Here is a 16,363-nt window from a genome sequence, read left to right on the forward strand (position 1 = left end):
GAAGGTCATGCAATGGTACCGAGTCAGAATTTACAAGACATGCGATTTATTGGCCGTGAAACAATGCCGATAGATCGGCTAGCCACGGGAATGAGTTGGAAAGAAAAAGAACCAGTGTCCTTACTCCGGATGTTGTGGTCCCACCCTCGTTCTCCTCCCCCTAGTACTGGTTAACAGGACGACGGAATTGGGACAACTTTGGGAGAGTCTTTCGCCGAAATTATTGTATCTGCATAGTTCACCAGCATCATGTCTGGAAGAGTGAATGTTTAGGGCAGGTCAAGTGATGGACGTGACGTGGTTTTGAAGAAGAACCAAGCCTTTATAGGAGACACCATATTCGAAACTATTCATTCTATAAATATAAGAGACTCCGTCTCACTTGTGCGATCATGAGCTCGTAATCTCTGATCGATCCTCGAATATGAAAATGATGGAAGTCGCCATCTCGTAACCTAGCGACGAATCACAGCTGCACATGACTGTCTGTGGATGATGTCAGATGGAAAGATTTTGGCATTGAATATTATTTGATCTGGGGCCAACGGCAAGGACACTTCCTGTCACTTCCTATCTTAGCCGTTGGCCTCTTGGATGTTGATTTGGTTGAGTTTATATCAGACCTACCAGCAATAATGTTGATATGTCATAAAGTACTACGTACTTATAGTAATGGAAGAAGGTTCCCCGGTGGTAACGTCCTTTTATTTGGGCTCCGGTTTGCTAACTGTGTGCTGTTTGACTTACATATAAGAACACTATTGCAACCCATTCCCCCCTTGAACATTGCATGAGGGTTCCCCGTTAATCGTATACCAACGGTAAGGAGTCTAAGAAGCTATAGCCGAGATCTGAGACATGGGAGCCACGCGTGTTCTTGTCATCGTCATGAACAACATATCATCCTCGTCCATATAGAATAACGCATACACGCGTGTGACGAACAAGCACAATATTATGACCGTCGCATTTAACACAAGTGACGAGGCTAACAAAAGGATCTTGTGCTGGGCTGTCATGGCGGCAAAATATGTTGGCATGAATGCAATCCAAATGAAAACAGTCGAACAGACGGAGAGAAATATACACTTGGACTCGTTGAAGTTTTCTGGTAGTTTCCTCGTCTTATAGCCGAAGAAAGCAGCCACCAAAACGACCAACAGGTTGTAACAGAGGGGGATGATCAATGCGTAGAATGGCAGGTCACATGTCAGTTCCACTCTCTTCTCTATCATGATTGGCTGACGCAACGTAGGGGTGGGAGGTAAGACAGCCGCTGTAACAATTGAAATGGTTACCTGAAAACAGAGTAAATTAGAGTGAATGTGATAAGAGTGAATGTGATGAAATATGATGAAATACGATATTCGCAAGAATTCATCTTACTCGATTTTATTAATGCTTGATATGTTTTATATATATTGTTCTAGCAGTTCAACATTAGTGAATTACCGGCTTTGTCTGAATTCTCTTGCAACGCCCCCTTCCATCACAAACTGCATTGCACAGACAGTGTCATCTGAGGCTTAGATGAAAAGAAGGTTACTAAGTATCATTAGAAAAATCAATTGCTTCTCCAGATATGACTTTTTGTCACGATTCCGGTGTAAATCTGCCAGATATAAAATCATCGGAGGGTAATTCATCATCGTAAAACAACTCGCATGAGCCTCTGATTACAAAAAACAGAGAAACTATTGACGTCAACCTGAAGCCACATAATTTTTTCCTCTTTTGCAAATAATCCCGATAACAGACTGATTATATCTTTTAGCTGTTGGTAATTTTCGGTTTCAAACTACAATTACCATGTTTCATGAAAAGAAGGTTTCAAAAAGCAAGCGGGATTTCTGTATTTCACCTGTGATTTTGAAGCAAAAACATAATATTTGGGGTGAGGATACGACCACACCCAAATTGATGCCAATTCTTTTCAACTTGGTCGATGAAAGGAATAGATCAATCAACTTTTATGTTTTTTCCCTTCATTGCGCAGCATTTATTTATCTGTTGGTGTCAGTTTACAGATCAAATCGATAAGCATACACTACAACACAGGTAAAACATGAGCGATTAGGAAAACTAAAGATTTTAGCCCATGTCAAATTACATGATATCATCGAGACTGTCATCAGATTCTGATGTAGGATAATTGCATGTTGATATGGACCGATGAAAATAGAATATGCTGACTCTGCAAATTGTTCAATATGTCTACTTGCAACCCAAAACGATTTTTTGTGAATTATACAAGGTGTAATGGTATCAAACCCAGATTATGTGTGTGTTGATATCAGCATAATGGCAGAGGTTAGAGGTATTGATTGAAAATGATTCACATGTTTTATATTTCCAACAAAAAATATAAGCAATTGTATGCATACTGCTTTTGGTGGGAGACAAATAAATAATAAGTTAATTGCTGACACCTAATATGAACTTGCAATTACCCCGATGGTCTGTAACATCTCAGTTCAATTCATTCTTTTGAATAGTGTGTAACCTAATATGTTTATCCACAAAACGATAACTTCAACCCTTAATCACACATATCGAGGTTCTTCAATTTTTGCGATAACCTTAATTATAAGTTGCTATCTTACCATGTCGATTTATTTTTCTGTAATTATGCAATAACCTATCACTAATTGCATGTGTTAGCGTGTACCATAAGGTTATTACAAACCGAGAATTCATGATAAATAACAAAGTGAATCATCAAATAACAAAGATCGACAAAATAGAACATGTTTTCCTGTTAGGGTTATATCTAGTGATTATCATCTCAATATCACTCAAACTCCGCTGATGTCTAACTATTGATTTGATGGACTGGAAAGAGGAAATCGAGAACTTTGTATTTGAGATGGCGTTAATAGTTTAGACGAATAAAGCGATTATTCCAAATGGCAACACAGCCACGGGATGTTTTGGTTGCATGTGAAAAGATGAGACGCAATCATGCCCGCACTCAAAGTATTTTTTTCCAGAAGAACAGGAAAACACTTTTGTGTTCCTTTTTCAAGCAATTATGTAACAGCATCAGGTTTCAAACCGAACATTCGAAATGTGTTAAAAATAAATATACTAAAATGAATATACCAGTAGATAAAACCTCTAGGTCCAGTTTTGATTAAAATAAGTTAGACCTAGCCTCACTCACGGTAAACAAAGCCCGTTATGTGCCTAAATTCTCATTGTTCTACTGTCTTATCAAAGGGTTATTAGGGCAAATCTTGAAAACATCGACCCTCACGAACAACTGTCGTGGGGGTCGATGGGCCTAAATCAGAAAGGAGCAATTAACATAATGTCCTATATCAGTTGTAACGAACCTACGAATCTTACCTGGATGCTGATAATGATGAAGGAGAAGACAAGTTGTGCCTTGCCTCCGATAAGGTTGGGCCTCTTGTTGCCTTGTTTCCCTGCCGTGAAAATGCGGTAGATCCGGTTGCTTTTAACCAAAATGGGTGCGTAGATGAGAATAAAGCTCCAGCTAAATGTCTGTCTCTGGATGCTACATACAACTGAACATGGGTTGGACAGGACTAGGTATACGGTTATGTAGGATAATACGACACCAGAGAGGATGACACAACTAAGGGACAAACTTGATGCCTTGATGATGCGGTCGTTTCGGTGCACTATATACAAGGTCCCGATCACAATGACCAGGAGTAAACCTATGGTAGCAAAACACATGAACACAATTGTTGTGATCGCTGCCCAGCCTGGGACCATTGGCTGGATTTCATCGCACGTGTTGTTTATGCTATTCGGCCATGTTGTTTCATTACACACGTCACACGCCGACCCGTTTATCGTGACGAACTCGTTGGATCTGCATTTTTTACAAACCCAGCAACACGGCGAATCTGAAAGCAAGCGAAAGTATCCCGGGTCGCATGGCTTGCTACAGACTGACTCAGGTATCCCATGATTATCCAACATGTATCTCGTTGTCCACGTCACATTTGTAGTGAAGCTGAGAGATGAGGTCAACGCAACCCAAACTCCAACTTTGACCTTTTCAAATCCCGTTCCTTTGCGAATTTGCTGCAGCACTTCATACTGGCCCATTCCGTCGCCATCTTTGTTTATTTTCATATTCTCCAAATATCCATTGAAAGTTGTTTTGTAAACGTATTCATTCACTAGCGATCCGTTCACGCAGTCTTTTAGGAGCGATTTGTCCGTAAGAGCATTAGGACAATTTTCATTGATTAGATTTCGGATGGAGTAACCGAACATGCGAACGATATCAATAAAGCCACCAAGATATGTCGGTCCATTCGATTGAACCAAAGATTCGTTCAGATGATCATAGCAATTTTTCGCCTGTGTGTTGTTTGCACCTTTGACTACCCAGTCGCATTGGAATGTATCAGCAACGTATGCTCTCAACAGAGTGTCATTTTGGGAGAAACCTGTAATATTATTCGCAGAACAGCTTTTCAAATAATTAAAGTAATCCTTGGGTACGCCGTAGTGTAACTTGAAAAAGAATGATCCGACCCGCATCTCATGAAAGTCTGGGTCATTTCCACTGTAGGAATCACTGAATATGAACAGGAAATGTCCAGCTCCCACTGTTTGGTTGAGCAAGCCGAGAGCCCCGTCTATGATATCGTCAGACAAAACAAAACTCACAACAACCCTTGCCCGGAGATTTTCAAGCAGGCCACGGCTCAATTCCGCTATAGTTTCACGATTATCTTTCTCGGTGCCATGCGAAATTGCCAAGCTGAAAGCAATACAAATATTCCTCTCCTTTGCCAAGTTCTGTATGTTTTCATATGCATGCAGACCATAACTGTCTTGTTGGTAGATTACAGATATGTAATTCCAGCCAAATTCGGAGACAATGTCCATTACTGCGACCGACTGGAAGGCATCAGAGGGGATGAGCCTAAAGTAGTACGGGTACGCCGCCTTGTCGCTTAGTTCATCACTTGTAGCCCATGGTCCTGACTGAGGTATGTGGTAGTGCCGTGCAACCTGTGCGATGGTTGTTGCATGTCGGCTACCCGTACCAATGATCAAACCAATAACAGGCCTGTCTGCCCTTTTGAAGACATCCAAGAGTTCAATGATTCTCATGTCGGCTATCCCGCTATCGCCACATAGATCTGCAGCTGTGATCCCAATAGAAACATTTGAAAGTATTCCTTCACTACGTAAGTGTTCTGTCCCGTAATACAAAGCATGGATGACCGGAAACTGCCACGATTTTAAGTTCCCGTTACAGAAGACGCCATTGCTGCTGTCCCGTATGGATGCTAAGAGAATGAGGTTTAGGTCGCCAGGACTGCTGTAGGTGTAGGAAGGAGGTAAGACGCTGCCAAACATGCTCCCTTTGACCACTGACATGGTGAGAAGGCCAGTGAAAGTGACAAACGTGAACACACCGTGAGAGGAATGCATCATATCATGCAGGATGGATAAAACCTAACACGAAATCCTTAATGCCAGGCAGTACACCGAAAACAACGCTACACGAAAGAATTATGAAATGTCCGAGGACTGTATTGTCATAATTTTGTTGCTAGTAAGGCAGATGTTACGAGATGATACGAGATGATACACAAACAGAGGTACGCCCAGAGCGTGTGGTTCTTTTGATAGATCCATGATTAAATGCGAGTAAGCTGGAGAAATCAAAGAAATAGATCCGAGAATAATTTCCCGTTTTAGAAGAAGTTTTCTTATGCGTATCATGCATATTTCAAGGAAAGTGCTGCTACAACGTTGGAACTGTTGTGTTAATGCACAAAATCCATTTCCTATCAAAAAAAGTTAGAAAATTCCAAGGTATTGCTGTCGTTTAAATGTCAGGCGACGAATTCAAATAACAATAGAATGACGAGAGCTGCTTTGAAATTCTGATCCTCAATGAATTCCATTATCGTTGGTTTGGACTTCATAGCCGAGATAGTCAATTTGCTGCCGACACGCCCATAATCAATCGCTGTTTCAACTGCTCTGCCTGGATAATTCGTCACTTTCATTTCCGACGTAATACCTCAGTGAAAGTTTTTTTTCAAGAAAAATAAATCCACGCGAGCCCACTAAAGATACGCTGTACTTGTTTAATCCATGGAAATGACATTTGCTTCCAATACTTTATCGTATGATATCCTTGATGGTATCACTGTCATCAAAGAAGCGCTCTTCTGCGGAATATTTCATCGCAATATACAAACCCCGCAGACTCCCCGTAAACCGCATCATACCGCGGCAATTCACAGAGCAGCAGAACAGTCCCTTCCAATTACAAATGCAGTGAGTGGAAGAGTCCTTTCTTATTGTCGTTATCACCTGATATCATCCGATAAACAGTTGTGCCTTTGTCTCGTCTTTCGCAGTTATTTGCCTGAAACTATCGAAAGTAGGTTATACTCATCTCCATCTTATACGAAACACGATGCAGTCGACTGTGGCCGGGCAATGTTTCACGGAACAGTGCCTTTTCAATCCATTGCGCTCGATCAACACAACCAATCAAATCCTCCCTACCATCTCATTGCGCCATTGTTGCAGAATGACTCTACAGTGCTCCTTTGCGACAGCTGAGGCAGTGCCGTACTAATTGCATCTCCTCATCCAATATCGTACAGCAATCAGAGTGACGATGCTGACAGTGTCGACTGATGAGCTGATTACGTAGCCCGGCTCACGGTCCATAGATGTCAATGTAATTTTCTCTTGGTCGTTATCCAGAAGCACATCAGACCGAATTTGGCCACGAACCTATATACATGTACAATAAATGTTTAGCTAGGTGCATGCTGTTGCCAATTACCTGAGATACTAGAGAGTCATTATCGATTGAAGAACACTTATTATTACTGGATTTTTTCCCCTTATCACAGAGACGAAAGACGCACTGGACGGCGTGTTGCGCCAATTCGTTTGTTGGGTTAATAATGACGCAGAAGTGTCCAGAATAAACAAGCGATCAAAAGTAACACGACCTCCTTTACTGAAAGCGGGACCGGGAGATTAAAGGCCACGATCAATCGGGAGAACGGAGATGGTGGATACTATATTCTTTGATTTCATGCGAAGTAAATGTAGTCTGGCTCGAGGCTACTCATTGGTGGAACTCTTTTTACGGAAATAACCTAATGGGAATAAATAAACATCTAGATGTATGTACTTTTGAAAACTCTTACAAAAGGATGGTTTTTGAGCTTTGGAAAAGAAATTGGGTTCTTTGGCATAAAACAAGGATACTTATGACGCGGAAATTAATCATGAGCTTACTTTTGCAAGTCTTTGCAACATCCTGTCCGTCCGCATCGTCTCATAAGTTGTGTACTTTGTGAAAAACTGCTGATGGGTTTTTGAGATTTGAGGTTTTCAGGTCACGGAAAAACATTAAGGGATGCAACTTTGTGTTTGCCGAACAATTATAGGTTTTTCAAAAACTCAAAAACCTTTCTTGTGATACAAGTAAATCGTCATAAGATTAGCGTGAATTTGCTGGTTGACTAGAAACACCTTGCCTTCTTCTCATGTTCTAGCCATATTGATAATTATGGATCAAAAGCTACGTGACATAATCGATATGCATTTCATTAGTCATGCGAGAACTAGCACTTCACTGTCTCTCATCTATTGGAAAGCTACTCTTACAAGGATCAGGTACTCAAGTGACCACCTCGGATGACTATACACATTGAATAGAGATCATGATTCTCGACTGTGTCCGAGTTCAATAAACGAGATCGTATTTTAAGTAATAATAGGCATTTTATATCACCACGACTGTGATATCACTAATCGTGCCATAAGGTCAGGAAAAGTAAAAACAATGTGTGTCTCCAGCTTGTGAATATATGTCAAACTGATGACCGTGTCCAGATTGTTAATTTCCCATGAGTGACTCCCTGCCTTCTACCAGCTCTGAAAACATTGATTTTGGATAAAGTTAACGTCATTAAGAAGGAAACCGGAGTCGGAAGGCGTCCCTCTTTCGGTCACATAAGGAAGCAGTAGGACTGTGAACCAAACCAGCCACCCGAGTGATAATACAGGTTCGGTTCATTTCTTCTCCTGAAGCAGAAAACTTTCACGAGAATTCAGCTTGGTTTATCCTAATGACAATACTGTAAATTATCTTTCCGGAAATTGCAGGAAACATTCTCCTTTGACCAACAAAAAGTCTAAATGACGACAATCTCACTACTCTGTGTCCATTTGCCTCAATTTGTCCGAATTACCAAGCAATTTGATTTGGCGTAACTCCAATTATGAGGTTATAAACGCTCACTTTATCACCATGCCAGCCATGGTATCAACCTTCTGTGCATACGATCAATCCTTAAAGCGACCTTTATTTTTTCAAAAGCTTTGGCCTGATAACAGCGACTACAGGTTCAATGTTATTTCATACAAACTTGCGTTTACCATCACCATGCCCCGAGTATCATTCGTATGAGCATTGAAACATATTTGAGGGTATTACACGATCATAACTAATTTGATGCTGTCATTGAACGCTAAAAAAGGACAGAAACTTGTAAGTTCAGTGAACACCTTTGATCAGAGTACGTATTAAGGATATTTTTATTTGGGCAACATTGTTGCTGGCTGGTTGATAAGATGCGCTGATGGCCCCTTCAAAAACGTGCGACAGATTCTCCTGTAAGTAGGCATACATTCCGTCTCAGGTAAATACGATTTGGGACATAGGATAACGACACGTATCGTACCAATGACGCATTGGGCATTACTTCAAGATGCTGCTAACATGGACACAGAGTCCACAGGGCAAGTACGTGTACCACCAGTACAAGTTGCCTTTTTTTCATGCAACGTTACAAACACGCAGACAAAAAAATAATCAAAAGTCATCTGCTAATACTGATTTTGTTGCCAAAAGCCAAGGGAAGGCACCAATTAGGTCACTATGCCAACAAATCACATTTTTGTCAAATTGACTCGCGAGTTCATCTCCTTTGCCACGCGCTTTGCTCATTACATACCTCTGAAGAAGAATAAAGTCGTAATAACTACTAACATTATGATACAAATCAACCTGACCTGTACTCAATGCACGAATAAATATTTAATACATTATTACAGATAGATACAAAAACAAACTTATGAATTGTCGTATTTACAAAATATAATAAAACGTGGTGACCTACACACAATATTCCCACGCTCTCACTTCATTAACAATGCATGTAACAAGCGAGGAACTTTCTGCAGACTTTTAAGAGAGAAGTTATTTTACCAAAAGCAGAAAGTTTCTAACTTGTATCTTTCTGCTTGTGACAAAACAACCTATATCAGTCTTAAAAACCAAGCTAATTATGAGTCACTTCAGGTCGATGCAGATCCTCGCCGTTTTCTAACGTCTAATTGTACACGAATAAATTGCTATATTGTGCAATAATTAAAACCGTTTGAAAGCTATACATGGTAAAACATAGCTACATCATGAAGCTTCATGGCTATCAAGAGCAAGATAGTCATACCCATATCGTATCATCTATTCAGCTAATAGGCCGCGAGCAAAATCCAACTCTATATTACTATAGGCCTATGCTTACTTGTAATAACAATATAAGACGGTAGTCAAAAGTCGGAAGGAAATATGTCCTGAGATTAAAACACCACACGTCGCATGATTGGTCAATGTAACTTAAACATGTTACAGGCATCCTGGTTGGCAGAGCAATTGCAGTACAAGTACAATATCTGTTGTCGAACTAACCAATCCCTCTATCTCACAACCAGTTCATGATTTTAGGAGTCCTCGCCCATATTACGACACAACCCGAGTTCCTATAGTTGCTGCCTGTATACTTTGAGTTATGGTCTTATCATGGCACAGTTACCCCACATCATTCGCAGAAGTAAAATGCTCAGATAGATATGAGGCATCAACAATTTTCTACCCAATTCTGTCTGACAACAAAATCTAACCTGTGCCGTTAATCTTAATCACGTTAAGATATCAGAACAGCCACGCATAAATTTTTAAAGAAGGGTGCTTTTGTTTCTTTTAAGCGGAGAAATATCCTTACCATTATCTTTATGTTTTCGCAACCCATCCCAGTTAGAAACGTGCAAGTCAGTTTTGCCTGTACCCAAAAGTAACAAAATTCATAAGCCCATTATTCTGCATCATTCGCATCCAGTCTGCAGAATTGTTTCAGCGATTGTTTGCCAAAAGCATGACAGTGAGCACAACTACGACAATAATTGGTGTTTTTGTCACTTCCAGCTTCGTCCCTGACTGAGATGCCGTGCGTACACTGCCAGCTATCGGTTCATAACACCGGATGGCACCGTTCTTACAAACCGGTAGAGACCTACAAGTTTTGTTGACTCCGTAAGTCCAGGCTTGAATCTCACAGTCAAACAGAACATCTTCGGTGAAGCACGTACGGTTACACTGAATTCGTCCCTTTTCCATGAACACATTTATAGGGTCATTTCTATACTGTTGCGGGTTCGAGCACCTGCCGTTTATTTTGACTCTATCACCAGCTTTGAATAATACTGCATGAAGATTGCAATCGCAGGTAAACGGATTTTCCTTGACGTTCACATTGACAAGATGAGCCCGTCTAACCATACACACATCGCCCATAAAGTCCAATGATTTCAGTTTGTTTCTTTCGAGTTCAATGTAAAATCTTTTCCCATGTGCAACACTCCTTCGAACGACTTCCCCGATGAAATCTTTCGCGATTTTCGAGATGTTATTCCTGTTCATATTTAGGTAGTACTTCTTGGTCGTCGCACTGAACTTTGGAAAGAAGTTCACCTCGTCTAGACCGCAGTTTTCTAAACTTAGTAAATGGAGTTGCCTGATGTGACTGAAGGCGTCGTGCGCAATGATGGAGAGTGGGTTTCCGGAGAGAATAATGTACTTAGCTTGTACTCCGCCAAAAGTGCTGGAATAAATGTAACTGATTTTGTTGTGTCCTAAGAGAATTCCAGCCATTGGTAGCTCGCTTTGACGCCTGAGGGTCGGGACGTGCTTTAGGTTCTTGGATTCGCAGTTCATCTCGATGGCCCCCTCGGAGTCTCTGCACTGACAAGGCTGTGGGCAGTATCCCCTCACGGGTTTTATCACTAACATGACGTTTAACCACCACACGCAGAATATCAGGAGGGTGGAAGCGGTAGGCTGCATTGTTATGGCAGGTAATTCCTAAAAAGGAGAAAGGTTACATTCAAAACTAACTCCATTTCGTCTTTCAGGTACTGGAGAATTATGGAGAGTTACGAGGAAGGGTTTAGTTGTTGAGGTATAATCTCACATGATGAGGGTACAGAATAGGTCACAAACACCCGCAACTTTCTGTACATTTAGTATCACTTTTCTTCTTCGTTTGAAGAGATATGACTCGGCAATGTTATGCTGGGGCCTTGATCATGCATCTGATCACAAGTATCTACTTAGAATACCACCTTCTTCAGATACAACTTATAATATTTACGCTTAAGTGTCATCATAGTCTGGTGGAGGTCTACTTCAACATACCACATTGCAGCGCGAAGGTGCATCTCGTGCTTGGAGCAAAATACTGGCTTTGATAGGGAAAGTTGTTAGCAATCTTGATCCCCAGACTGTACCTGTTCTATGTCGGGATGAAGGGTTCCTAGAACTACCCAGGTTTTGATATATAGGAACAGACGATCCAATGTGCCAGAGTTCTCAGCAGTTATCACGTTTAGACAATACAAAATGATACAGAATAAGAACAGACGCTTGTCTCCGAGATGCTAAGGATATATGCGTATGTATATACAATAGTGATATGATGAGGTATCTTCGGTATTTTCTTAACTTTAATCGTTGCATCCGCTTCTTTAGCTAGCACAACGCTGCACTGGATTTTCTAAAATATTATTTGGTTCCGTTGACCTGTTAACGGGTACGTTGAGTCACATTTGCATTGGGCATCAATTAAGGTACCTCAGTCTCAGCTGCGATTACTAGGAATGCGAGTGGCGCCTAAAATTGCTGATAATTTCATTAAATAATTTGAAAATAGCACAATCAGTTATAACTGATGCAAGATATGACAATCCCTTACTAGGAAAACGGATAGCGAGTTCAATACGGAACTTTAGGTTAACCCTTTGGTTTTGTTTGTTTGTTGTTGTTTTTAAATCAGCTGTTGTGGAAGGAAGCGGAACACTTGACCTTTTACGCCACAATTTGTGACATGGCGGCGACTTTCACAGGCAATGAATCAGATCATCACACCAGGGGGTAATAAAAGGCAACTATTGCCTCCTGTTCGCACCGATTGCGGTGTACCGTCCAAAGCCTGTTCGCCACAAATTGCAAGTCGTTGAGTAAACCACCAAAGTTTGATAACATCACATGAGGATGTAAATATTGTGAATGTGTTCTAACCGGAATTGACAACAGCGTATGGTCAGCACGTAGGCCAGCTGGTGGACCAAATGGATAATGATCGATCATTTGCATTTTAATAAGAACGAGCGCCCGACTGACCAGAAAAAAACCTAATTGCTCTGACATTAGCGCAAATGGAACATGGACAGTCCTGTACCTTTTGATTCTTAATTCAGGCAAGCCATATTTTTCCTAACCTAATGTTTGAGAACACACGCCCATATTCCAAAATCTAAACTTCAGCCGACGAATGGTTCAGGTATCGTATATAGGCCTAATGATTGTGGTAATAAATGCAGGTGAAGGCGTTAGGTATTGAAAGACAAAGATGAGAAGATGAAAATGTGCCAATGGCAAACTTACCTCAATATCGATAAATGTTCACAGTTCCGATGATCCGAATGTTGCCGTTGCTTCGTTCCCACAGACTCTCTAACTGCGACAAACTCCCTTAATCATAATCATCATGGTTACAGTCGCTACAGTGTAGTATGAAATGTTTATAGTCAGCGTTCAAACTTCATTGGTCGTGCCTCCACAAACGGATCGACAAATAATGGTACAACCAATTTCGATAATTGACCTCCATCATCAGTTCCGAGTTACTAATATACTGCGTTGGGGCATAACCCACAAGTAAATACAATGTTTATTTCCACCTACAATGTTGGTCTCTTTCCTTGACCTCTATCCTAATTAGTTTCCTTGAGAATTTGGCAGGTTTCCGTTTGCACTGACGAGGCCAACAAAGTCTGTTCAAATTCTCTCCCGCTGCGGCAGTTTTCATGCGATATAGCTCAGTTTCCAGGTATCTATTAAGTACGATAACCTGCCCAAGAACAAGTATATATACATACGAAAATCATTTTCTGTAGCAAACTAGCAACGCCCACAAATACTTCTGGATCAACCCACTACGATACAAGGTTCAAATGGCTAGATGAATTATCCAAAATTACTTATCATCTATCGACAGAAAACTAGGAATCTAATTTGACAATATCGTAAACGCTGCCAGCTTTTTCGCAGACTAATACGCCTGGCTGATGTTTTTTGCCATTATCAGCATTGATTTAATAACCTTCGAACATGATGAACATTGGACGGCTCAGTACAATGAATAGACATAAAATAAATATAGACGTACATTTTTGGCAAGCATTTCATCAGAACATCTTTGACAATTTTTTGGTCGCCATCAATAGTGTACAGGTAAACAAACTTAGTATCAACTCTTAAAAGAATGGCTTTTGATCATTTAAAAGAAAAGGGGTTAAAAAATGAACACCTCAAGTGTGTCCCATTGGAAAAACTCCTATACATTTGTATCAATCAAAACTATGTCACGTCAATTTTGTCTTACTTACACTAATAGCATAATAGGAAAGATAAGTGGTTATTTGTTTGCTAATTATTAATATTTGTAACAATCTAATCATAATCGTCATCCGTACGTGTGACTTACATCGACCATTTGAAGGTTGTAAATCACAAAATAGTGTTCTCTGCCCAGGAAGTGAATGAGATTTGTCATCAAAAGGAAGTCCGTTGACAAGCACGAATCTGGGATGAAGAAGGATAAATCGTTTTTTCCGAAAATACTATCAGCTACCCGATAAAACAAAATATGAGACGATAAATAACAGTAAATAGCTTTTCTCAGCTGAACATGTATTTAGTCACTACAATGAATAAGGGAAAAACACATAGATGGTCGATGCATGATATCACTAGCATTTTATTTGACTACACCGTAGAGTACAATAACATTGCAGATACTTTGTTTATCTTGCACATACTGTCTACCAGAAACAAACACGCACACACACGACACTGCTTACAAGTAACGAGGCTGTCTAATGGCAGGGAAACCCTGATGAAGAAGACACAGCATCTTGAAAGACTACGGGTACACACACTCCCCCACTAACTACCAAACTGTGCGTCGAACCTCACACTGAAATTATGATATCGTTGAACTCGGTTCTTTAAGCTCAGTTCATCAAGGCCCCAGCTAACACTTATCAGTCCAGTTTTTAGCACAAGAGGTTTGGAAACAGTGCTTAGATGCTATGGGAACACGTTTGACAGACATTGCTCGGGTCCTCGATCGTTGGTCTCATTTTCTACTGGAGCTTGATTACAAGGACGTTGACATCCTGTTTTTCTTGACGTTCAGTGATGTTTCTTTAGACGTCGCAAGGCTGTGATTGTACCACCAGGATGGGTAAACTCGTATGTCTGAAAGGTGAGACAAGGACTAGTACATGTTGATTACAATAACAGTCGACCTCACATGTTGCTCAATGGTTTTTCTATATCGCAGGTAGTCATTTTTTTCAGATCGATCCTATAGAAATGAGGAGAATCAAGATATCGACCGGTCTGTAGACCCATGCAGTCTGATGAATAATTTTCATGTTTCTCAAAGGAGCGCAAAACCAAAGACACTTACAACTATCATTTCATCGCCTATAATTTGCCGTCTTTGTACATTTTTGTATCCTTTCTTCTCGCAGATCCCACTGATTACAAGGCAGTCGCCGCTATAATACATATCCGACTGAAAATATATAAAATAGAATGTACATGGCTATCAGTATGTGGTACTCGTAAATGTATTACAGTTGCTAATTCTTCAGGCTTCCTTGGCCCCATTAAGACACCACGCACCCATACTATAGTTACCGGTTTGAACTGCAGTTCACCCCAATCGTGCCTTGGATTATGATCTGACATCAGTGATCAAATGGCATCAAAGATATTGAAATAAATCACACAGTAATGGCCAGAAGTTCTTGCTGATCAGACTTAGAAATACTACATGGTCGATATTTATTGAACTACAACAGATGGAGAACGCTGACGGACTTCTTGCGAGAACTCCGAAATCATATAGCCATCCTAGCTACACAAGATGCAACTGAAGACCAGGTGCTCCTGCTGAGGTGTCGTCTTCGGCCTAAACATTCTCACTAAAATGCACTGATCTCTCTGGGAATGACGGTGCTGCTATCTTTCAACCAATAAATGAACATGAATTCAGTTATATAAACGTGTAGACTCGCCATGAGAAAAGGTTGCCCACCCACCTGCCAGACATTCCCTTTCGGATCCTTCTCTTCTGCGCTTACACCAAACCTGTACGTGGATGTACTGGCGATTGTGATGAAGATTACCTTGACGGATGTGACTATCTCAAGGCTTGAATTCGTTTGGGTGATGGTTTCCTTGCATAATAAAGCACCTTTTATTTGAATAGCACCATAACCTGAAGGTAACAAATTTGAAGCTGTATGGACCTACACCAGGAACAGTTCGATGGCAACAACGGAACCATTGATTAAGATGGTGCTAAAGTGGTCAAGATTGTTAAATGCTTTTACTGACAAACCTTTTTTTTACACAGGGCAATACAATTGATAATGATAATAAATTGTAACCGGTAATCGAAATCCAACGCAATTTTAGTCAAGAGACCTCACTCAAAGGGTACTGCAGATATATGCCATGGACTACTGCTATTCCAGTATACTGCTACGTACCTATAGTTTTCAGCATGTCATCATATCCCTCCGCTGACTGGGGATGCCAGGTCCCATTGAGATCGACTGTGGTGACACTTGGGCTTGGACGTGAACCAGTCAAGTCGCATTCATCGTATTTCTCTGATACACTCATTTCGATCGTGTAAGAACAGTTGACGAGAGAAAACGATCACGATTCCATTGATGTTTGTCCTTACTCCTTCCCTGGTACTGTCGCCGGTGCGATCGACGAATCACGAAAATCGGAAGAAATTTTGAAATCCGTCAAATAAAAATCGTCTTATTTTTCCTGGTCGAAGGAGATAATTACCCAAATCAATATCAAATTTGTACTTTGATCGCAGGCTTCTGTTCTAAATCGGGGTGATCACACTTCTTAGTATTGCTGGACTTGTCCCATCGTCGATCTCGATCACCA

At 40.7% G+C, this 16,363-nt stretch overlaps 2 protein-coding genes across 2 annotated transcripts; both read right to left on the reverse strand.

Annotated features, from left to right (window-relative positions):
- Positions 1-14: 14 nt before the first annotated feature.
- On the reverse strand, positions 15-4,332 carry LOC135489606 (metabotropic glutamate receptor 5-like). Its single transcript, XM_064775033.1, has 2 exons — positions 3,349-4,332; positions 15-1,298 (listed from the first exon to the last, which is right to left on the reverse strand). Exons 1-2 carry the CDS (start codon positions 4,252-4,254, stop codon positions 831-833), a joined length of 1,374 nt encoding a protein of 457 aa, XP_064631103.1. The 5' UTR covers positions 4,255-4,332; the 3' UTR covers positions 15-830.
- A 9,784-nt stretch (positions 4,333-14,116) lies between these two features.
- LOC135489624 (uncharacterized) lies at positions 14,117-16,363 on the reverse strand. Its single transcript, XM_064775058.1, has 4 exons — positions 15,943-16,363; positions 15,490-15,668; positions 14,853-14,960; positions 14,117-14,638 (listed from the first exon to the last, which is right to left on the reverse strand). The coding sequence occupies exons 1-4, from the start codon at positions 16,076-16,078 to the stop codon at positions 14,573-14,575; spliced, it is 489 nt and encodes a 162-aa protein (XP_064631128.1). The 5' UTR covers positions 16,079-16,363; the 3' UTR covers positions 14,117-14,572.

This window comes from Lineus longissimus, chromosome 6 (genome assembly GCF_910592395.1).
Source record: "Lineus longissimus chromosome 6, tnLinLong1.2, whole genome shotgun sequence".
NCBI lineage: Eukaryota > Metazoa > Nemertea > Pilidiophora > Heteronemertea > Lineidae > Lineus > Lineus longissimus.